Source organism: Mobula hypostoma, chromosome 24, assembly GCF_963921235.1.
Source record: "Mobula hypostoma chromosome 24, sMobHyp1.1, whole genome shotgun sequence".
Lineage (NCBI taxonomy): Eukaryota > Metazoa > Chordata > Chondrichthyes > Myliobatiformes > Myliobatidae > Mobula > Mobula hypostoma.
The window spans coordinates 23,267,928-23,291,571 of NC_086120.1; the positions used below are offsets into that span (position 1 = coordinate 23,267,928).

The 23,644-nt window shown below is 43.1% G+C and overlaps 1 protein-coding gene across 6 annotated transcripts in view; it reads right to left on the reverse strand.

The window, feature by feature from the left end:
* acsbg2 (acyl-CoA synthetase bubblegum family member 2) overlaps window positions 1-23,644 on the reverse strand; it is a 75,983-nt gene that overhangs the window by 3,426 nt on the left and 48,913 nt on the right. For all 6 annotated transcript variants that reach the window (XM_063032090.1, XM_063032091.1, XM_063032088.1 and 3 more), the window contains exons 7-14: window positions 23,357-23,437; window positions 22,760-22,909; window positions 21,009-21,185; window positions 10,928-11,109; window positions 9,139-9,372; window positions 7,421-7,638; window positions 3,840-3,979; window positions 874-1,120 (exon numbers count right to left, since the gene is read on the reverse strand). In XM_063032090.1, the coding sequence (XP_062888160.1) occupies window positions 874-1,120; window positions 3,840-3,979; window positions 7,421-7,638; window positions 9,139-9,372; window positions 10,928-11,109; window positions 21,009-21,185; window positions 22,760-22,909; window positions 23,357-23,437 (1,429 nt within the window). The remainder of the gene's footprint in view (window positions 1-873; window positions 1,121-3,839; window positions 3,980-7,420; window positions 7,639-9,138; window positions 9,373-10,927; window positions 11,110-21,008; window positions 21,186-22,759; window positions 22,910-23,356; window positions 23,438-23,644) is intronic.

Consider the following 23,644-nt stretch of genomic DNA (forward strand, 5'->3'; position numbering starts at 1 on the left):
TCCTCCTACTACATAAATGACTGTCATTGCAATCTTCAGAAGGAGAAATAAGTACATCCACTGTAGGAAGTATAGAATCTATTGACAGAGTTAGTTACTAATTCAAGTCAATGTTCTGTCATTAACAGCCCATCGATCTGATATACTTCTCTCTCCACATATGCTGCCTGATCTGCTAAGTATTGCCGGCATTTGTCTTATTTCAGATTCCCAGCAATTGCAGGGTTTTGCATTTGGATTTTAAAAACTTGGTAAGACAAGGAGGTCTGCAGATGCTGGAAGTCCAGAGAGTCACACACAAGATGCTGTTGGAACTCAGCAGGTCAGGCAGCATCTACACTTGCTTGGGCTCGCCTCTTCAATAGGTTTCCACAGGCACAGAGAAATGCAAGCAATACACATCCCGAGATTGTTTTTCTTCACAAACATCCACCAAAACAGAGGAATGCCCCAAAGAATGAATGACGGTTAAACATTAGAACCCAAAGCACCCCCCCAGCTCCCCCCTCCCACACACAAGCAGCAGCAAGGCAATAAACCACCCCACCCCCATCTTCACCAGCAAAATAGCATCGGCACCCCCACCGAGCACACAAGCGTGCAGCAAAGCATCAATAAAGACACAGACTAGCAGTATCCCAAAGGCTACTCATTCACCCAGTAATTCGACATGCCACAGGCTCTCTCTCTCTCCCTAATAAGCTGTCCCTGGAGGACAGAAAACTGTGTACGTGACCTCACAAGGAAGAGGCACGTATAGCTCCAAGTCAAAGCTACCAGGCTGCCCACTACATCACCTAATATGGTTCGAGTAGACTAGTTTTGAGATGGTAATATGACACTGTTACTTATAGCGAGAGATTTGTCCCTTACCTAATTCTCCACCTGGAATGGAGAAGTCCTTCTCCAAGATGCACCATTTCTGAATTCGTTGGGCATTAGATAAGGCCTTTTCATTCACACGATTGATGCCTTCCTGAATGGCAGCAAACACAGCTGCGTCTTTGCTGGAGTAGATTTCTGACACTTTGGTGGCTTTGCAACCTATCGTCTGGCAATACTGGATCGCCTCTTCCGTCAGGTCATCCTGTGGCTCTCCTGTATCGCTGTTTATATTGCACTGAAATGAAAAACACGCAGTGTTACTCTGGCGTGCAAACGCAGTTCTAAAAACTAGCCTCATTTGATTCATTGATGGTATTAAAGTTAGAAGTTAATCCCATTAGTTATTCAAATTTACAAGCAATTATCTTAGCGCAGGGAAAGAAATTACATCATGATAAAGGACTAAATTGTGTTCCCTACCAGCACCATTAAACTTAAGCAACACACATCAAAGTTGCTGGTGAACGCAGCAGGCCAGGCAGCATCTCTAGGAAGAGGTACAGTCGACGTTTCAGGCCGATCGTTAGCTAGTCAGTTAGTCCTGACGAAGGGTCTCGGCCTGAAACGTCGACTGTACCTCTTCCTAGAGATGCTGCCTGGCCTGCTGCGTTCACCAGCAACTTTTATGTGTGTTGCTTGAATTTCCAGCATCTACAGAATTCCTCGTGTTTGCACCATTAAACTTATCCCAGGCAATGACAATCTACGCATTCTTTTCTTTTAGTGCTAAAAAGGTCATTAAGCTTAATTATCACACTTGATGCAATAATGTATAACATCTTAAGTATTTATTTTAAACCCATATTGATTCATAAATATGCAATGCATTCATCTGTTCACTTGCTTCTAATAATTACATTGATGAAACCTCCAACATGCATTTCACCGCGGAACAGAGGGCAAGTGCTAACAGCACTTGAACCCATGTATATGCAAGCTTAAATATAGTTGTCAGCTTCATGCAACACAAGAAACAATTATAGTTTTGCTATCATTACAAATGTGAATCCTATGTGAAACATACTAGTCCCCCAGGGCAAGAAATTATTGAAGAGCAAGCTCCTTTTAAAGTATTTTGATATTGCATTATCAACAAAGTAATTTTAAAAATGCAAGTTTTTGGGTCAGTTCATTTGATCCAACCACTCGCTCAATAATGAAGCACCTTTGCACATTTATCAAGAAGACTGGAAGACTTGCACTTGAATCAGAATTAGAATCAGGTTCATTGTCACTGACACAAGTTGTAAAGTTTGCTGTTTCGTGGTAGGAGTACAGTGCACGCATGACAAAGTACTATCAATTACAATGAAAATAAATAAGGCGTAGTGTTTATGGGTCATCGACCAATCAGAAACATGATAACAGAGAGGAAGAACCTGTTCCTAAAATGTTGAGTGTGGGTCTTCACTCTTATACACTCTTACCGTCAAATTTCTTCCCAAAAGTTTGTAATTCCCTTTAAAACTTGTTCTAATTGTTAAAAATATTCTCGGAAACAGAATTTGCATTTTTGCATTCTAAAACAACTAACGTTCTATTTATTAAACATTAACTTTCCGGATCTTGGTAGATTTTGTTTGCTGGACTGCGTGTACCACATCTACATGTGGTCATCAAAACACAACTTACAGGAAACATTCAGTTCTCTTTTAAGAAGTTACTACAATTATTGCAGTATGTCCAATATTCCTCAGACAATGAGGATACTCCTGCATGGTAGGCATGTTTAGTTTTTATTATCTTTCCTGGGTCAATGGATCAACTAGTTGAGAAAACAGGGAAAACTTCTTTTGCAGATACTCTAGAATCTAGAACACACCTGGTCCTTAGTGATTAGTGGGACATCTAGATCTAGTGTAGGCTCTACAGTCCATTAGGTTAGTGCCAAAAACTAAGACTAGGCTTACCCAGATTAGATCTTCTTTGGGTTGATGTGGCAAAGTACACCTTCACTGGAGCAACACTCGAGTCCAGAGAGGCAAGGTCAGGAGGGGTAACAGAGGTAACAGAGTTCAAAGTACATTCATTATCAAAGTATGTATATACTTTCTACAGGGGCACAATTGAGAGCATCCTGACTGGCTGCATCACTGCCTGGTATGGGAACTGTACTTCCCTCAATCACAGGATTCTGCAGAGAGTGGTGCGGACAGCCCAGCACATCTGTAGATGCGAACTTCCCATGATTCAGAACATTTACAAAGACAGGTATGTAAAAAGGGCCCAAAGGATCACTGGGGAACCGAGTCACCCCAACCACAATCTGTTCTAACTGCTACCATCCGGGAAATGGTACCGCAGCATAAAAGCCAGGACCAACAGGCTCCGGGACAGCTTCTTCCACCAGGCCATCAGACTGATGAACTCACACTGATTTGAGTGTACTCTATCTTACATTGACTGTTCTATTTATTATAAATTACTATGAGTGCACATTTACTTGGAGATGTGGCGCAAATTTTTACTCCTCTTGTATGTGAAGGATGTAAGAAATAAAGTCAATTCAATTCAATAAGAGATTTGTTTCCTGACAGGCAGTCACAAAACAAAGAACCCATTTAAAAAAGATCATCAAACACCCAAGGTGCAGAGAGAGAGAGAAACAGATTGTGTAAACACTAGAAGTAAATGAAGTTTGTGAAAGAGGCACCCCAGAATGTTAATGTAAGAAATGTTTGCTATTGCAATAAACCAGAAAGATAGTCTTCATATTGGACTTAAATATCTCCCTTTGAATAACTGGACTTATAGTTTGGATGAATTAGGCAGAATTAGGAGAGCTCAAAGAGAAATAGTAACTGAGAAGTGAAATCAGGAAGCAAGTTCAATGTGCTTCCTTGCCTCTTGGCAATTTTTAACCCCTCTACTTCACCCATTCCTTCCCATAGTGATAATTACTGTGCTAAATAGCTTATCGAACATAGATCACTAATCAGGAAAAAATTAATTACCTTCAGTGTCAATAACATAGACAGGAACTTGCGTTTGTCTCCGATCAGCATAGCATTGCTGATGATTGGTACACGTTCCTTTACAGCGTCCTCAATGGGAATAGGCGGTATGTTTTCCCCACCGGCGGTGATAATCAACTCTGTCACAGAGAACACCGCTAATTAACAAAACTAGGCGTGTTTGCACACACAGCATCTTTAAAAACCCTGCTGTGCCTCAAAGCCCTCTGCAGACAACTAAATACTTGCCTAAATAGTTGTAATATAACATCACTTTAGTCAGTTATAGCAGGGAGTCCCCAACCTTTTTCGCACTGCGGACCGGTTTAATATTGACAATATTCTTGTGGACCGGCCGACCCAGGGGGTGGGGGGGTGTTCAAGTTGGGTTAAACTGACCCCAACATGTCTTTTACAGTTAGGGTTGCCAACTTTCTCACTCCCAAATAAGGGACAAAAGTAGCAGTCAAATACGGGACATGTGTTTATCCTGAGAAAGACTACCATGACCATGAAGCCTTGCGCAGGCACCTGTGTGCACATGCACGTACCTGCCAATTATTTTTCCACAAATCGGTTTTGGCTTAATCTTCCCGACTACACTGTACATACATTATTTCTACTTTATATAGGCTGTGTATTTATCATATCATTCCTGCTTTTACTACATGTAAGTGTTATTTTAGGTTTATATGTTATTTGGTATGATTTGGTAGGATATTTTTTGAGTCTGGGAATGCTCAAAAATTTTTCCCATATAAATTAATGGCAATTGCTTCTTCGCTTTACGCCATTTCAGCACGAAAGGTTTCATAGGAAAGCTCTACCTTAGCGGGGGAAATACGGGACAAGGGTGGTCCCGTATGGGACAAACCAATTTAGCCCAATATATGGGATGTCCCAGCAAATACGGGACAGCTGGCAACCCTATGTTCAAGTTCAACAGTGCGTGACAGAGAATGAGGAAAGGTGCAGCTGACTCATATCGTTTCCTCGCGGCCCGGTAGCACATGCTTTGCGGCCCGGTGGTTGGGGACCGCTGAGTTATAAAGTCATCCAGCACAGAAGCACAGGCCACTCGGCCCACTGAGTCTGCTTGGACCATCAAAATTCATTAATATTACCCCAGTTTTATGTTGCTGACATTCCCATCAGTCACTCGTCTACATTAGGGGCAACTAGGGTTGCCAACTGTCCCGTATTAGCCGGGACCTCTCGTATATTGGGCTAAGCTGGTTTGTCCCGTATTTCCCCCGCTAAGGTAGAGCGTTCCTATGAAGCCATTCGTAAGCCAAAATGGCGCAGAAGCAATTACCATTAATTTATATGGGAAAAATTTGAGAGCGTTTCCAGACCCAAAAAAATAACCTACCAAATCATACCAATAACACATGAAACCTAAAATAACACTAACATATAGTAAAAGCAGGAATGATGTGATAAATACACAGCCTATATAAAGTAGAAATAATGTATGTACAGTCAGTGTATCAGAATCGGGAAGATTAAGCCAAAACCGATTTGTAGAAAAAAATCGGCACATACAAGAATGCACACGTCACGCATGCGCACACAGGCGCCCGCGCAAGGCTTCATGGTCATGGTAGTCTTTCTCGGGGTAAACACAAGTGTCCCGTATTTGACTGCTACCTTTGTCCCTTATTTGGGAGTGAGAACATTGGCAACCCTAGGGGCAACTTACAATGGCCAGTTAGCCTACCAACCCACACTTTTCAAAGCGGGTCGAAGTCAGAGCTCTGTGAGGAAAGTCACACATTCGTAGGGAGGGGTGGGTGCACGGAACAGGTGCTGCCGGGGGTGGTGGCGGAGTCAAATACATTGGAGACAAAAGGGAAGTGTCTTGGAGTGCGATAAAGAGTCGGCAGGACAGCATGGACTGTTCCACGTTCTTGCGTGTCAACTCCACGACGGAGGTCAGGACAGATCCTGGGTTGCTGCCACTGTGCAACACAAACTCTGCCAGCTGTGACACTATACCATCCTAGTTAAATTCAGGATGCTGCTTCCGGGTCTGCACCTGGATGAACAGAGTCTGTGGGGAAAAAATTCCACCAGGACCAGAAAAGAAATATGCCCACCTCCACAAAGCTGAGCTTCAATTTCTGTCCACCGAACTAACTGCAGCACTGCACGAGGTCAGCTGTTAAATAGGGAGGGGAACGCCCTGTGCTGAAAAGACCAGCGGAGGGCTGCACAGGAAGCTGACTGACTATCTGCAAGCCCCTGGACCTGAAAGCCCTTTCACAGTAGCCTCTTCAATGAGCTGTGACCTCGCCACCCCACAATCACGATGCTGCCGGATCCCTACCAGCAGACAGATCAAATGTTACACTGAACTGCAGGGGGTGAGCTGGGTTCTTTCCCAGGCCTCCGTGTCAATCATCTGCCGGATAAAGTCATCCTCATTCCGGAGTGCACTCAGACACAGCACAGCACCCACTGACCCAGGAGTGCAACACAAAAAGGATCCGTAACCTGAGAGAAGAAATCCCTCCCTCACCTCAGTCCTGCAAAAGCAGCCTATTCCTAGCTCCAGATTCCCCTAAGAATGTTAAACCCACTAAAAACATTTTGTTTCCCAAAAAAAACAGCAGTCATCTTTTCAGGTTCCAGAGAGGATAGTAAACATACTGCAGTCTTTCCTTACAAGACATCCCCTTGATCCCACTAATTAAATCTAGGATCCTGTTGGTGAAGAGACAGACTGGCACCGTGTAACCAGAACACATAATTACATAGTGGCAAACACAGAGGGAATCACCACTGGTTTTAGAACACAGAACAGTACAGGCCCTTCAGCCCACAATAATGTGCCAACCTTTTAACGACTCTGGGCTCAATCTAATGCTTCCCCTCCTCCCATTCTCTTTCATCTATGAGCCAGTTAGTGAGTTGTGGGCATGCTACATTGGGACTGGACACGTGGTGAAACTTGTACGATCATCACTGATTTGATTTGACGCTAATGACATATTTCACTGTATATTTTGATGTAGCTGCGACAAATAAAGCTAATCTCTCTTAAATGTACCCAATATGTCCTCTTGTTGGGTTCATTTAACCCAATAACCCTGGCAGCAGAAACCACGCACCCACGACTCTCTGTGTGGAAAAATCCAACCCTGATATCACCTCTATTCTTTTCCACCAAACACCTTAAAATTATGCCCTCTTGTGTTACTCATTTCCACTGGGGGGGGGGAACAAAAAGTTGCTGAGTGGCTATCTGTACCTCTTATCATCTTATACACACCCCTATCAAGCCGCATCTCATCTTCCTTCACAGCAAAGAGAAGCACGGCCAGGTTGGGCAAGCTGAACAGGATACTCCAAGTGTCTAATCAGAGTTTTACTGGGCTGCAACATTACCTCATGGCTCTTGAACTCAATCTCCTGACTAATGAAGGGCAAAACACCACTCGCTTTGTTAACTACACTACCAACTTGCACAGCTTAAGAAAATACAAATGGAAAATAAGACAGCAGCATATTTGGAAGTGAGATTTTGCCTACAATTGCACAAAGTTGTCATTTGATAGATATTGAATCAAAGGAAATACCTTTAATTCTTCCTGTTATATAGAGGAAGCCATTCTCGTCGTGCTTGCCCAGGTCTCCCGAATGCAGCCAACCATCCTCGTCAATCGCTTCTTGCGTCTTATCCTCCATGTTCAGATACCCCATGAACAGATGCCTGCCCCAGAAACAGATCTCGCCGCAGCCGTCCGCGTCAGGGTTGAAGATCTTCGTTTTACAGCCGGTCATCACCTTTCCACAGCTGAAAGACATTAAATCGTTAACCGTGGAAAAGTAAAAGCACCATCTGGGTACACTGGTGCTGCCAGAGCATTTGCTTATGTTGCATTGTATGAGGTGAAGAGGGGAGGCCACGGAGTTTTCTTTCCCCATTCTCCCCTAAATATATCTTCTGTAATTTGTAGTCATTAACGTCCCATTTTGAGGAAGCCTTTGAGAAGGTGATAAGGAGCCTGTTAAACTATTATTTGTGGCGGTAATGCACCATTAAGCTGGGTGCCAACTGCCATAAAACAAGATGAAGAAGACTATTAAACAAAGTTAGAGCGTATGGCATGGGGGGTGCGGTAATATAAAGGCATGAACTGCAGATTGGCTAACAAATAGAAAATAGGTAGGAATAAACAAGTAATTTGCAGGTTGAAAGGCTATAACCAGCGAGGTGATGCAGAGAATGGTGCAGGGGCTGCAGTTGTTCTGGATGACAGACATTAGGCATAATACATCCAAGCTCACTTAGGTGGCAGTGTGGGCTGCTAAGATGTAGACAGCCTTCGGGGACAGAGACCAGCTAAATGAATGACAAGGACCTGGCCAATGCAATGGCATGAAGTAAGCCACTTTGGCAGAAAGGATATTCACGAAATACGAGAGACTGAGAGGTTATAAAGAGACTAGGTGTTCCATCGTCAAGGAAGTGTGCACAGGTCTGTCTCCTTACCCAAGGAGGGCTAGGCTCGTAATGCAAGGAACTGGTGATCCAGACTGATTACCAGGGTGGTAGGTTCCTAAAGGACATGCAGATGAAGAGTTGATCTTTTCCTTGGTGGTGTCTAGAAACTGGGCTGGCAGTTTCAGAATTCAGGCCTTTCAGGACACAGAAGCAACTTCTACACTCAAGGACACGAAGCTTTGGAATTCTATGCCCAAGGTGGTTATGGGGGCCGAGTACATTCAAGGTAAACAGTGAGGGATTCAAGAGAAATGGGGCGAATGCAGAAAGTGCAATTGGGTGTTTTTTGCTGACACCTTCTGAGGGAATCTTTCACCCACAGCTTTAATGTCACCTCCTGTGCAGTGCCCCGGGTAGAAATTGATGTGTCAAAATCCTCTGGACATGTAACTCATGAATGAACACTCCAAGAAAGAAGTTAGCTTCATTAGCAAACTGCAGATTCTACCCTGGGTGAATCAACCGACTTGGCCTGGCATCTCTGGCTCAGTAACACACACAAAATGCTGAAGGAGCTCAGCAGGCCAGGCAGCATCCGTGGGAAAGAGTAAACAGTCAACTTTTCCAACCCAAAACGTCACCTGATTACTGTTCTCCCCCATAGATGCTGCCTGGCCTGCTGAGGGTGGGTAGGTGTGTGTGCTTGTGTGTCTCATCAGGAGAGAACAGAAAAAATGCACTGGAGAATCTTCTATGAAAACATATCAGATGGGGCAGAAAGAGATTTCAGAAACATCGCTAATATTTGATCTAATAACTCAAATGCAGAATGGAAAGATGTGATATTACCTTGAAAGTCGGAAGGAATTCGGAACTGAAATGGTGTGTGGTCCTGAGCTCTCACTCATTCCGTACAACTCATATATGGGGATGTTGAGACTGAGGAAAAACTCCAGTGTGTCTTTGGTAATTGGAGCCGCTCCAGTATAACACTTGGTGCAACGATTCAATCCAAGTGCATTCCGAACCACTTTGAACACCAATTTGTTGGCTAGACGGAAGTTCCAGGATACTGCCATGTTTCTGAAAAGACATTTCCCTCGATTAAAGGCTTTGTTATCATATAAAAAGGTATATAAATATGCCTTTTCAATGCACTGTGTTTTGGCAGTGACAGGGAGGACTAATTTTTAATGAACTGCCCTAACCCCCACGAACCAATAACACCGTATTTCGGGGTCACCCCTACGCTCCTCAAAGCAGAACCCTATTCTTAATGACATGTGCATAGCAGGCAGAGGCTGCATGCAAACTGGGAGCAAGGCTCAGCATTAACCTGGAATTTATCCAAAAGAAGCCAAGGCCCCAACAAAGAGCTGGAATACCTGGTTAGTTGCACTTTTTCTTCAACACTTATAATTCGAGGCAAGGAAAGGGCAAGAAAACTTGGAGACGTTTCAGAAGTTTGATGACTGCTTTCAACCCATGCAGCAGGAACCGGGGTCGCGATTTCACTTACGCTCTTTCTTTCTTTCTCCTGACTTAGTTTCTTCGGGTTTATCATGCCATGTCCCAACTAATCATTGTCTGAACAAACTCTGCTTGAAGCAACTTTTAGATATTTCGATAAGCTGCATCATATTACGAGTGGAGACTCTGATTTTCCTATAGGTCGCCTTGTTATTTACACAGCTCACTTTAAGGCTTCACCTTAGGTCATTTCACTATAGACCTGAGTAAAATGGCTGAAGAACTTAACACTCAAAGTGCACTTATGTATAAATTATATACCTTGAGATTTATCTGCTTATAGGCAGCCACAAAGCAAGAAACCCAAAATAAACAAATTTTTAAAAAGACCAACACCCAATGAACAGAGAAAAAAAAACAAATCATGCAAACAATAAAAACATTCAGAATGAAACGGAGTCAATAGACCCAAGGCCTGGAGTAGCTGGAGCAGGCCCACAGCCTCGATGTCAGTTCATTACACAGTGGGTTAAATTACCGCGGAGCTCACAGGCACCAACCCCGGAGGAGGGCACGGCCTCAGCGAGCCGGAGGGTGGAGTAAATGCCGCGGAACAAAAGCAGCCCCAACCCTTGCCTCTGGTCCCGACACCCGGCCTGGCATTTAAACTGTCCAAACACCGGGTCATCCCCGCAGCGTTATGCTCTGGGCTTGGACCCCACTGCCACATTCCGGACCATAATCGGCCTGGCGTTTCGATGGATCCAACCTCACTCCTTAAATAAAACATACCCGGGCTGGAAAATACATGTCAGTGACCCATTACCAGGCATCTCATGAGATGCATAGAGGGAGCTTGGTACAACACAGTAAACTTAATACCCCTAACTGAGAACCTGCAATGTTTTGGCTTGTGGCTCACAGATCTTTGCATCAATCAATGCAAACACGTTCGATTAAGTTAACAAAATGTAAGCAGTTAAGATTTAAAATCTTAATGCATCGAAAAGTTTATCCATCAAGTGAAGTTTTTTTAAATCACAGGCAACAAAAATAAAATAGCTAAGTTCACAGCTATTCCTACAAAGTTATGATTAAAATACCAAACTGATTAGAAATTACAAGATCAAACTACAGTACATTTAGAAAGCTCCAATCCCATACATACCCATTCATGCGATCAAGGTTGGTTTTCAAACCGACATCCTTTGCCCAGGAAGCCACTTTCCTCCTTACGGTTGAAGATTTTGCACTTACTGTCTTCATTTTCTCTTGCATCTTCTCCCAGACACGAGGAACACCCATAAACGCCGTTGGTCGCACCTCTCTCATGGTATTCACCAACGAGCCCTGAAGTAAATTAGAATCAAACCAAAAGTTATTCTTACTGTTCACTACAATGTTCAATGTTCAATGCACTGTGTTTTGGCAGTGACAGGGAGGACTAAGCCCTGACACAAATTATAATTTGAGACAAAAATTAAATTCTTTGTGGATATGAAATTTATCTTTATGGAATGTGTACATCGAAATATTCATACCAAAAGCATTACACAGCATTTATCAAGATGTTAGAGGTATTAAGATAATTTGAATCATACAATTCCTATTAGAGAGATACATTTCAATAATTAATAATTGCGTTTTGTTCAGAAGCCTGAAGCAGGTGGGCGCACAGCACTCCTATTAACATTTTGCATTTTATAATGTTAAAACTCTAATTACAACACTTCATGCTATTGGTGGAGCAACTTCCACCAACAAACACATTACCCCTTGGAAAATCTCGGGCACAGAATGGTTCCTAAACAGCACGTGCTGTCCAAAAAGCATTTTTAATGAAGGGTGCTCATCTAAACTCGTGTCAGAATGCACCTTGAACATTTAAAATAATAAAAAAATTAACAGCATGGGGGTGTGCAGTTATATTGACCCTCATTTGCATGGAATCAATGGTTTTATTTTATAATTAACAATCCAAATACACAAGCAGTGATCCACCTGTCTTTATTATTGCTACAGCTGAGCTGATTCAAGCAGGTAATACCAGAGTCAGAATGCAGTTAAGCCCTGATAATCTGCTACTCCCAGGGTTTTGGCGTGCCTGGCTGGAAGACTATCCTGGTTACTGGAGGCCACTCCTATTCGTACCCCAACACAGTCTCAGCTCACATCTCTTACAGGCTATACGCTGTATTTTCTCCACTGAACCCGCTAAATTTTAAGGGAGCGTGTGAAACAGGTCATAGCAAATTTCAGTTTGTATGCTTCAACGGCATTCGCAGTCACGAGCAGCCAACCTTACAAATACATGGATAATGAGGATTTAGTGCACTAATGAGTGAACTAGATGTCAGGTAAATCGGATTTACAAACAAACAAGTGTTTGATTCAGCAGAGTTTTACTGACCAAACTACCTAGTCTGTATTCATCTTTCATGGAACAATGCAGCGCAGGAGCAGGTGGTAGGTCTGGGCCGAACACAATGGCGAATCAAACCAGGGGTACCCAAGCTGGGGCCCACAACATCCCAACACAGTCTTCTTTCAACACACACAAAATGCTGGAGAAACTCAGGCAGCAACTATGGAAAGGAGCACAGTCGATGTTTCGGGCCGAGATCCTTTATCAGGACTGGAGAAGAAAAAAGATGAGGAGTAGAGATCAAAGGTGGGGGTGGGTGGGAGAGGTTGGAGGGAGAAACACAGAGTTCATTCACTCTTTTACAAGCTACATGTAATATTTTCCACTGAACCCGGTAAGTTTAAAGGAGTATGCAAAACATGCTCCACAGCATAAAAAAGGTTGGGAACCCCTGAACTAAATCACTTATTGGCATGTTGCATCAGATACACATTTTCATCAAGCCTAGTGCGGTAATCTTTAATTATTTATTGAGATACAGTGCAAACAGGCCCTTCCAGCCCTTAGAGGTGCGCCGCCCCAGTTTAATCCCAGCCTAATCACAGGACAATTTACAATGACCAATTAACCTAACGAACGGTACGTCTTTGGACTGTTGGAGGAATCCAGAGCACCCGGAGGAAACCCACACTGTCACGGGGAGAACATACAAACTCCTTACAGGCAGCAGTGGGAATTGAAGCCAGATCGCCTGTATTGTAAAGCGTTGAGCTGACCACTATGTTAGCGTGCTGCCCTTCTTTAAGGTGTCTAATTCTATCACCAAAGGCCCGGTATTTGTAATATTTGAACACATCTGGGTTACTATGTTATGTACGCACTATGACACTGGTGGATGCTGTGCTACAAAATGCATGACAGATATTTATAAGACTATGAGAAACAATGACAGGTAAAACAGTCAGATATTTTCTCCCAGGATAGAAATGTCAATAATTAATGGTTGTGCATTTAAGATGAGATGGTTATGCTTAACAGGGATGCGTGGGGCATGTTACTGTTTTTAAACATGGTGGCTACGTGGAATGAGCTGCCAGGGTAATGGTGCAAACAGGTGCAGTAGTGGCATTTAAGAGGATTTCAAACACATGGATATGCAGGGAAAGGAGAAATACAGGTGCCATGGAGGTAGAGGAGATTTGGTTTAATTTGGTGTCATGTTCGGTACAGACAACATGGGCCTGTTCCTCTTCTGGGGTCTCTGCAACATATCCAACACTGAACCATAAACACTGACCTCAGCAGGAACAAATATTGTTTCCGGTTTCTCGTCAATTTTTCTGGCTGCCTGTGTGCAGATGATCCTTTTCCATTGAATTAGTAACGTAATTGTTCCTTCCGCACACTGAATACATTTTGCCAAAAGCAGAATACAAGTCCCGTCTGTGGAAGTCACATTTCCTCCCAGTGTTCCAACAGTCACATATCCTTAGGGTATTTTTTAGCCTCCAGTTGAACCTTTTTTCAGTCACCCCTACAGGCATTGTTGTATTTCACTCATATTCTTTCCTGCCGATTCACTAATTACTTTAAGCTGAAACTCTGAGCTTTCTAACATGTAACAAACCTCACTTTTCCTTGAGGCCAAGTTAGTTTGACAAAACAATCTGTTATGCATCCTTGAATCTGCAACTTCAAACACATCTACCTCAAAGCTTTCTTCCAACAATTTCACCAACTTTGGCAAATTTTCACAATGCATTTCTGTTTGGACTATACGATTTACTAGCCCTTAGCCCTCTTCTGTTAAATTTGTACAACTTGGTCCAAGTTCCTGGGAATCCACATCATGGATGACCTCACCTGGTCCCTTCATATCACCTCCCTGAACAGGGTGGCAGAGCAGCACCTTCACTTCCTAAGGAGATCGAGGCAAGCAAGAACACCCCCACCCCCTAACCATCTTACCCGAATTTTACAGAAGCACCATTAAACCCTAGAAAGGACTGTGAAACAGCTGAGAGGATCACAGGGGTCTCCTACCATCAATCGTGGACATTCAGTGTAGTTTTTGCATTGTTTCATGTAGCACCATGGTCCTGAAAAACGTTGTCTCATTTTTACTGCGTACTGTACCAGCAGTTATGGTCGAAATGACAATAAAAAGTGACTTGACTTGATTCATCAGGAGCGCTGCATACGCAGGGCCCTTAGCGTTAACAAGGATGCCAACAATCCATCCAGCATCCTCTTTGACTTTCTACCATTCAGCAGGAGACTCCGATGCATAAAAACAAGAACGGTCAGGATGGGAAAGTTTCTTCCCTCAGGCCGCAAGGCTCCTGAACTCCCTGCCACTTCGCATTTGAAGCGTCGCCCACTGGTCAATCTGTTCTGTACCTTACAGTATTTAATTTATGCACTTTACTTTGTTCTATTTATTCCTAATTCATCTGTAGACTTTATCCTTATTTTCCCAAGTTATTGCGTACTACTGTGCTTTACACCCTGGTCCAGAGAAACATCTCGTTTGACGGTAACCATGTATATAGTTAAATGATAATAAAATTGACTCGACTTGAATACCTCTTAGTGGCTCGAAGAACTGAGAAAATTTATACAAGTGTACTATCTAGTATTTGTCCTCCTCTTTAGCCCAGTAAAGACTCTTTAAATTTCTACAGATGCATGGTGGACAGTGTCCTGCCCCCTTGCATCACCGCCTGGAGACTCCAACATACAGAATTGGTAGAGGCTGCAGAGGGTTGTTGATTTAGACAGCACCATCATGGGCACAACCCTCCCCACCGTCAAGGACATTGTCAAAAGATGATCTCTCAGGAAGGTTCATCCATCATTAGGCCATTTGGCCAATCAAGCCTGCTCCGCCATTCAATCTCAGCTGATCAATTTTCCTTCTCCTCAGTGCCACTCCCCGGCCTTCTTCCCATAACCTTTGATCCCACAGCCAATCAAGAAACTAGCAATCTCCGTCTCAATTAGATCCAATGACCTGGCCTCCACAGCAATTCCACAATTTCACCACCCTATGGATAAGGAAATTTCTCCACATCTCTGCTTTGAATGGACGCTCCTCTATTCTGAGGCTGTGCCCTCTTGTCCTAGACTCCATCACAATGGGAAATGTCCTTTCCACATCTATTCTGTCTAGGCCTTTCAACATTCAAAAGGTTTCAATGAGATCCTTCTCATCCTTCCAAATTCCAGTGAGTAAAGGCCCAGAGCTATCAAACGTTCCTCATATGATAACCCTTTTGTTCCTGGAATCATTCTTGTGAACCTCCTCTGGACCCTCTCCAATGCCCGCACATCATTTCTTAGATGAACAGCCCAAAAATGTTCACGATACTCAAGGAGAGACTTCACCTGTGTCTTATAAATCTTCAGCATCACGTCCCTACTCTAGACCTCTTGAAATGAATGATAACTTTGCATTTGCCTTCCTCACTACTGACTCAACGTGCAAGTTAACCTACAGGGTGTTCTGCACAAGGACTCCCAAGTCCCTTTGCATCCCAGATTTTTGAATTTTCTCCCCATTTAGAAAATAGTCTGCACATTTATTTCTTCTACCAAAGTGCTTGCCCATGCATTCTCCAACATTGCATTTCATTTGCCACTTTCTTGCCCATTCTCCTAATCTGTCTAAGTCCTTCTGAGCCTTCCTGTTTCCTCAACACTACCTGCCCCCCTCCACCAATCTTCACATAATCTGCAAAATTGGCAACAAAGCCATCTATTCCATCATCCAAATCATTATATACAGCATAAAAAGCAGTCCCAAATCTGACCCCTGTGGAACACCACTAGTCACTGGCAGCAAACCAGAAAAGGATCGTTTTATTCCCACTCGCTGCCTCCTACCAATAAACCAATGCTCTAACCATACCAGTAACCTTCCTGTAATACCATGGGCTCTTAACTTGGTAAGCAGCCTCATGTATGGCACCTTGTCAAAGGCCTTCTGGAAGTCCAAATATACAACATCCACTGTATCCCCTTTATCTATCCTACTTGCAATCTCCTTAAAGAATTCCAACAGGTTCGTCAGGCAAGATTTTCCCTTAAGGAAACCATGCTGACTTCGTCCAATCTTGACCTGTGTCACCAAGTACTCCAAAACCTCATCTTTAACAATTGACTCCAATTGTTAGGGATCCTCACCATCTGTGACATGCACTCGTCTCATTACTATCATTGGGGAAGACGAACAGGAGCCTGAAGACCTACATTCATCATTTTATGAACAGATATTTCCCTCCACAATCAGATTTCTGAATGATTCATGAACACCAGTTTGCTATTCCTCTTTTGCACTATATATTTAATTTTGTAATGCAGCAATCTCATGTCTCGCACTGCTGCCACAAAAACAACAAATTTCACAACTAAGTCAGAGATAATCAATGTGAGTCTGAAACCTCATACATCCTTAACCCTGCTACAAAAAGAAGTCTTACTGCTGAAACTGATTCCATCTCTCGCTCCGTTGTCAGAACATAATTCTTCCAAGCTGACTGAAATGCCACCATTCGTCCAGATTTCGATCATGCGTTGCATACTTCTGTTGGTAGAAGAGAATGCCTTCGAGAACACAGAGGCAGCCTTCCAGTTGCTAAGTCATTGTCAGCAATATGACCAGCTCCAAGTTATTCACCAAGATAAATTAAGAACTGTTTTAAATAATGTTACCTACCATCACTGCCACTGCTATTGATACCTCTTTGTTAGAATGATAGTGAAGACTTGTTCCAAAAAGAGAAATCAAATTTATTTGAACTTATTAGGACTCACGAGGAGAAACACTTTACAAGCTAGAAAAATCAAAAACAAAATCGCAGGTGTTGTTGATCTGGAATCAAAACAGAAAATACTGGAAATACAGGTCAGACAACATTTGTGGAAAAGGGAACAGCAGTAATGTCAACGGCCTTCCTTTAGAACAGAGCAAGTGAGAAAACGATAGACACAAGAGGTTCTGCAGATACTGGAAATCTAAAGCAGCACGCGCTATGTGCTGGAGGAGCTCAGCAGGTCGGGCAGCATCTACGGAGGGGAATGAACAGTTGACGTTTTGGGCTGACGCATTGATGATTCTCAACCTGAAATGTCGACTGCTTATTCCCATTCATAGATGTTGCCTGTCCTGCTGAGCTCCTCCTGCACAAGTGAGAAACTAATTTAGTTTACTGTGACAGAGGACAGGGGCAGCGATGGCTCTCTAATAGGGCCAGGTCAGGGTTACTGAAATATTCCCGATTGTACTGAGTAACCTGGTTAATAGATTAATGAGGACAAATGGGGAGGGAAAGGAAATCAAAGGAACACGTTAAAGCTGCAGAGTCAAACACTATAAGGAAAATTCTGGTTTTGACCAGCAGATCAGTCAGCGTCTATGGGGAGTGAAAAAACAATTTAAGTAACCGATGGGTAACCTTACAGCAGTACCAGTCAGCTCAGACAGAAACAGGGAAAGCTTCTGTTTCAATATTGGAGCCAGAAGGCTGCTACGTGCCCAGCAGAAGAGCTGTTGTTTCTCAAGCCATGTTGGCACAGAGTAGAAGGCGTGGACAAGGTATGTTGGAAAGAGAATGAGATGGAGGTCTCGGCCTGAAACGTCGACTGCGCCTCTTCCTATAGATGCTGCCTGGCCTGCTGCGTTCACCAGCAACTTTGATGTGTGTTGCTTGAATTTCCAGCATCTGCAGAATTCCTGTTGTTTGGAAAATTAATGAGATACCTTCATTAACTAACTGCCGTTGACTGAATGCAGTCACCCAATCTGCATTTGGCTATTCCAACGTACATCCTGAATACTGGTGCGATTCAGCAGACTGGAAGAATGCAGCTGAAGTTCCTGGGTTGTGCAAAAGTGATACATGGCAGAGTGCTGTGAGGAGATTCACCAACACACAAGCAGCTACTTCTGCAACAGACCTGATCTCCCAGTCTCCCCAGGCGTGTAAGAGGGAAGCAATGGATCCAACCTCAATAAGTGCAATATCAGGAATTCACTGCTAGAGCAGGAGATGGAGGCAGAAATCCTCATCACTTTATAAACAGATAACCACTTGAAAAGTCATGATGCAAGCTGGAAATTGGGAAGCTCACTTGGCCATCATGAACATAGATCAAATGGCCTCCTCTTTAAATTTCTGCAGTTCTCTTTTTAATCTTCAATCCAAAGCCGAGTGAAACAAAATTTAATTGCTTAGCACATTAGATACCTCTCAAAGCGACGCGGCAGACTCTAACATCGTAATCAGCGAGCCGTTTTGTTTCATTGGTCTCCCCTCTCGACGTGGAAAAGGGGCGAAACCTCTCTGTCCCTCGTTAGGGAGAGAGAACCTGTGGCATATCAAGTTGTCAGGTGAAAAATTAGTTTTTGCTGGACTGCAGATCACGGTCTCTCTTTGGGGGCTTTGCCATTGCTTGCTTCGTGGGTGCTGATGCTTTCTGGTGAAATAAGTGGGAGGGGTTGATGCTTTGCTGCTGATTGTGTGTGCGAGGGGGAAAGAGGGGGCTTTGGGGTCCTAACATGTCTATTGTCATTCAATCTCTGGAGTTCTCTCCTGTTTTCGTGAATGTCTGTGAAGAGTAAGAATTTCAGGTTGTATACTGTATACATTCTCTGATATTAAATGGAACCAATGAACCCATGGCCAGGTCATATTTATAGGGGTTTATTCCCAGGTCAGATACATTTGCATAGTTGCTACAAGGCTCATCCTCAAGCTGCATCATTTTATCGGAAGAAGCAAGGAATGGTGAACGGGTGGAACGGTCTCAGTTTTCACTAATGTGTTATTAAACAGAGACTTAGAAACTTCATTTCCATGTAGCAATTCATAATACCGCCAACCACTTCAAACCATCCTGCTGATCAACTTTGTTATCCTCACATTTGCGTGCCTTGTTTTTTTTTCGCTGACAATTTTTTTTGAATTATAAGAAAGGTGAAATGTTGTATTTTAAATCAATCCAGAACAGTCTGATTCAACCTGCCTGTTCTGCCCATTATCCTCTGCAATCTGCTACATTTACTCTGTCCCCATATCCAATGATTAATATCCTTTCAATCAACTCAAACTTTAGCTGTCTCTACATCAACCATAAACACTGAGTAAAAAGATCTCTGCACTTCTGTAACCTCATCCAATTCTACCAACAATTTCAATTCTGGATGCTTAAACGTGACCTAGAAACCGCGCTCGGTTATGGACAGCTCCAGATTCTGTAATATTCTTCCCAAAAAATTCTCCCTTACATAAGACATAGAACAGGACAGCATGGTACATGCTCTTCAGCCCAGGGTACTGTGCCAACTACTTCACCTAGTCCACAAGCTCCTTTGAGAGCTTTCACTAAGCTTTTATAGGAAGAGGTACAGTCGACATTTCGGGCCGAGACCCTTCATCAGGACTAACTGAAAGAAGAGATATTAAGAGATTTGAAAGTGGAAGGGGAAGGGGGAGATCCAAAATGAAAGGAGAAGACAGGAGGGGGAGGGATGGAGCTAAGAGCTGGAAAGTTGATTGGCAAAAGGGATACAAGGCTGGAGAAGGGAGAGGATCATGGGACGGGAGGCCGAGGGGGAAAGAAAGGGGGGGGTTGGAGAGGAGCACCAGAGGAAGATGGAGGGCATTTCGGATCTCCCCCTCCCCCTCTCAAATCTCTATCTCTTCTTTCAGTTAGTCCTGACAAAGGGTCTCGGCCTGAAACGTCGACTGTACCTCTTTCTATAGATGCTGCCTGGCCTGCAGCATTTTGTGTGTGTTGCTTGAATTTCCAGCATCTGCAGACTTCCTCGTGCTTGCATTCACTAAGCTTTGATTGTTCTTAGTACCTTTCCTAATACTCATAATCAGATTCAGGTTTAATATCACTGGCATATGTTGTGAAATTTGTTGTTCTGTGGCAGCAGTATAAGTAATATATAGTAATAAAAAGTTCAAATTACAGTAAATTATATATATATATATATATATATATATATATATATATAAGTGCAAAAAAAGTAGTGAGGTAGTGTTCATGGGTTCATTGTCCATTTAGAAATCGGATGGCAGAGGGGAAGAAGCTGTTCCTGAACAGTTGAGTGTGTGCCTTCAGGCTTCTGTACCTCGTTCCTGATGGTAGCAATGAGAGGAGGGCATGTCCTGGGTGATGGGGGTCCTTAATGATGGATGCCCCCTTTTTGAGGCGTCGCTCCTTGAAGACATCCTGGATGCTGGGGAGGCGGATGCTCGTGATGGAGCTGACCGAGTTTTCAACTTTTTGCAGCTTGTATCAATCCTATGCAGTGCTCCCGAAGCAGCCAGTTAGAATGCCCTCCACAATACATCTGTTGAAATTTGCAAGTGCCTTTGGTGACATAGCAAATCTCCTCAAACTTTGAATGAAATACAGCCACTGTCGTGCTTTCTTTGTATCTGCATCGATATGTTGGGCCCAGGATAGATCCTCGGAAATGGTGACACCCGGGAGCCTGAAACTGCTCCCCCTTTCCACTTCTGATCCCTCCGAGGGGGCTAGTGTGAGTTATTTAGCGTAGTCATTTTTTTTTCCTAACTGCGGATAAAGACATTGGATTTTTTGCAACAATAGAAGTCAAGTTGTGGTTGTATGCAATTGTCCACAACCCTGAGCACCAGAGATTTTATCAGAAAAACACCGCATCACAAATAGAAAACTTTCTGCTTTCTTCCTCCTGTCAGAAGATCAGTGAGTTCCATTGCTTATAGTTGTGCAGAGGTTCACCAGTTGATACCAACCTGTATCAGTCAGCAGCCTACAAAGCAACACAAATGTGAAACACTGATTTGACAGAAACATATTCCATACTCTGTTCATTTTTTGTTACCTTCAGTGCATCAGGTTGTGCAAAGTAAGTGATTCCTCCAAACTTTACGGACAGCCAGATGTCGATCATCTGTGCAGCAATGTGACTCAGCGGAAGGTAGCTGATAATAGACTCCTGGCTCTCAGTGGCTGGCCGAAGGTTCACCATATTTCCTGCTGCATTCGCTGTCCACGTTAGCTGCAGATTTAAAAATAACGAGCTGGCATTATTTTGTTAAGTTATTGGTTTCTAGGGTTGGGCCATCACAGGCAAGACCAGCACGTAATAAACTCCCTATACTGCCACTGAAAAGGTGATTGTGGGCCACCTTTGTGAACCTCTGTGGTCGCTCACCCCAAAGCAGCTTGTGAGGAATGTGACAGAATTCCATAAACTCGCCTTAGCGAGCGGAGCTCCAACGCTCAAGAAACTCCCTCCATCAAGAACAAACTTGCTTGATTGGCACCTGTCCGTCACCCGGAACATTTGCCCCGTCCTCAACCAGTGCACAGTGGCTGCAGTACACACTGTTTACATGATACACTGTGCTCTGACGGAACCTTCCGAAATCAGATCCTACTCAACTGCAGGAGAGAAACTGAGGGTCACATGGCTTATTCCTGCTTCTATTTCTTATGAATTTTTGTTTGGGTGGGGTGGGTCAGAGGCAACATGAATCTGAGTCAGGAATGAATCAAACAGTGATTGATCATCGATGACACGAGTTCAAAAGACACGAGTTTGCCGTTATGTTCCCTTGGGTTCTGCTGCTTCAGGGTGAGTAATATTGTACAGGCCCCGCAGCAATAACTTTGGAGCTCTTACGCAACACTCCATTAATAATACAACTGTTACAGCCCTGCTTAGTGTATAATATTGAGAGACAAAAAAAAGAGCCGCAGATAAAACGATTATTACAAGTTAAAATGATTTTCATCACACAATTCATGCTGATTTATTCAATAAGCACTGTACAACTACAGTGACATGTGGGGAGCCACGGTACCATAGCAATCACCGTGACACTATCACAGCTCGGGGAGTCAGAGGTCAGAGTTCAATTCCAGCACCATCTGTAAGTAGTTTGTTCGCTCTTTCTGTGACAGTACGCATTTCCCTCAGGTGCTCCGGTTTCCTCCCACAGTCTAAAGACGTGCTGTCTAGCAGGTTAATTGGTTGTTGTGAATTCTCCTGTGATGAGGCTAGGGTTAAACAGCTGGGTTGCTGGGCTGAGCAGCTCATTGGGTCAGAAGGGCCGGTTCAGTACTGCATCACTAAATAAAAGAAATAAATAGTAAAGATTCAAACTATGCTGGGTCAGCAAGCTGGTTTTTCCTTTCTTGTTCAGACACTTTAACAACCAAGACTCTGAGCTGCAGAAGTGATAGCTCACTTGGTCAGACAGAAGCCGATGAGATTGAGTGACAGGTATAATGGGAGACCAATGAGTTGAAGCAGCTAAAACCCGAGGGTGTGGAAGTATCCTCTACCTATTATACTCACTCCATCCATACAGTCCCAGCAAATTCAATAGAACTGCTTTGTAGCTCTATTGACTTGGTTGGAAAAGTCAATAGACTTTGCAGTGGCAAGTACAATCAGTAACTGATACGTCCATACACACATAATGTAGACATAAAAGACAGATTAATCCTGATCATTTTAGCCTGAATCAAGACCTTAATTTTATTTATGTAATGGAAAAATCACTACATATATCTAACAGGTTATTTAGCTGTAAAATAATATTGCTTTAACAGAACAACACTTACGTTATCATGGCTCAACATGACTCCCTTTGGCTTTCCGGTGGTCCCTGAAGTGTAGATGAGTGTGCAACATTGATTGGGCTTTTGGGAGGCAATGGTCTCATCCAGTTGTGAATCGGGCACATCCTTCCCGAGCTGCATGAACTCTGACCACTTTGTGGGGTGCAAGGAACAAAAACATATTAGAGACACTTCTGAATTACAAATACAATTATTACAATTCTTGAGGATGTTCTATCGTAAAGGTTCATCTTCTATAGATCGAAACCTACTTCCTCTTACAACCCCGTATCTATCCAGGACGTTCAGTATCCTTGTCCATAGCCGTCTGTGGACCAAGTGACATTTCTGGGGTATTCCTATGCTCTTTGTAACAACTGACTTTGCACTAGCTACTATTGGTTCCCCATTCTCCAACCTTCCATTATTGCTTCCTTACAGATTATGGCAACCAATTCATAACCATACTTTAAATCCTTAAAATCACCTGCCTAGCATCTCTTCAGCTTTCTCAGTACACCTGTACTCATCTTATCCAAAACTTTTCGCATCATTATTTTCTTTACTTGATTCTTAGTCCGGCTTTCGATAATAACGTACCGTGTAAAGGTTTGGTCTTTTCTCTTTCAGTTCCTCCTTGTATTGTACAATTGCTTTTAGATGTGGTAGCTGATCTTGAATCTGCGAATAAACAATATACAGAGGCAATAAATAGACAGAAACAGAAACAAATGCACAAATAGATTGTGCAGGTGATTCTACTCCAGTGAGATATTAAACATTCCAATTTTCTATATAAAGTGTTAGAATACAAAGTGCTTTCAATTTATCCTACAAGTAGTTAAGATAATGGAAGGTGATTTCAAAATGGTGATGGGAGGTACAAAT